Source organism: Anopheles cruzii, unplaced genomic scaffold (assembly GCF_943734635.1).
Source record: "Anopheles cruzii unplaced genomic scaffold, idAnoCruzAS_RS32_06 scaffold03741_ctg1, whole genome shotgun sequence".
Classification (NCBI taxonomy): Eukaryota; Metazoa; Arthropoda; class Insecta; order Diptera; family Culicidae; genus Anopheles; species Anopheles cruzii.
The window spans coordinates 1-1,170 of record NW_026457326.1 but is presented as its reverse complement, the minus strand read 5'-3'; the positions used below and the strand labels follow the sequence as shown (position 1 = coordinate 1,170).

At 47.7% G+C, this 1,170-nt stretch overlaps 1 protein-coding gene across 1 annotated transcript; it reads right to left on the bottom strand.

Annotated features, from left to right (window-relative positions):
- Positions 1-256: 256 nt before the first annotated feature.
- LOC128277078 (uncharacterized) lies at positions 257-1,164 on the bottom strand. The gene is given in 3 exon segments (XM_053015525.1): positions 257-534; positions 537-867; positions 952-1,164. Coding segments are annotated over 3 exon segments (822 nt in total).
- Between the last annotated feature and the right edge of the window lie 6 nt (positions 1,165-1,170).

Sequence of the window (1,170 nt, the reverse complement as noted above, 5' to 3'; positions counted from 1 at the left end):
AATCGATACAAGGCATTGCAGCGATATCGCAACGTGTAAACGGCGCTTAACAGTTCGAAATGTCAAATGTCAAATGTCAAATTTCATGTTGTTAGTAAACAACACACGGTAAAGGTCTGCCGTGTCTACCGGTGCATCTATCATCACGGATTTTTCATACAAGGTTTGCTGGCCGTTTGAACGATTCCACCGTTTGTGTTGCTTGGTCCTGGAACATCGTAACATCCACGTTGGTCTGTGTGGCGGTGCTAACGGCCTAATTCTCGTTGGCTTTTGGTGGCATGGTAACGTCACTGTGGATCTGAGAATTCACGTTAGCTCCTCGCGGTAGCTTCGTAGCTAGCAACTCCTCATAGCCGTGCCGTTTTCGCTTGGCGTGTGTCAGCAACGCTTCTCTCGAGCCAAAGTCTGACGGGCAGTGTGCGCAGATGAAAGATTTGCCGCACGATTGTTGATGATGCTTCAAAAAGTAAAGCGTGGCGAATGATTTACCGCAGTCCGTACAGACAAACGTTCGCGCTTCGTGAACCTTCGCTTTAGACTTCGAAACGAAAGAAAGTGCCGTGCATCATTCGGCGGCCCCAGAGGCGTCTGAAAGTAGAGACAGTTCTGCCAAGGATAGTAGAAATGTTTGTTCACGTTCACGGAGTCTTTTGTCGTCGGTTCCAGCTTGGCAGCAGTTTTGTGACGCCGTACAGTGTGCATCTGCAAGTGAGACGGATTGTGAAACACCGCGGCGCAGTTCTCGATCAAGCAGCTGTACAACTTTTTGCCCAGAATTTCTTCACGAGACAAGTAGACTTTAACGGTAACTGGCGCAGTCTCCGGGATGTCCATAATGAGTGGTTCCAAACGAAAAATGGTTAACTAGAACGGAGCGCCCCAATTAACCTTCACAACAGAATACTACATTCAAAGTGATGGGGGTTGTTTACAAACAACGCAATTTACCTCTTTGCTCACGCTCAGTAAACCAAGAGATCGAAGAAAGTGCTTAAAGTTTCCATCCCGAAGTGCATTCGATTGGTAGCTTTCGATCGGTATCATCGGTACGCCGTCCTTGATTTCATCCTCGTCCGGTTGCTGGTAGTCCTTTAAGGCGTCGGATAAGCACTCGATGACCCATTCGATGCTTTGCTTCATGGAGTTTCCCATGGTTGCCATTTTTTT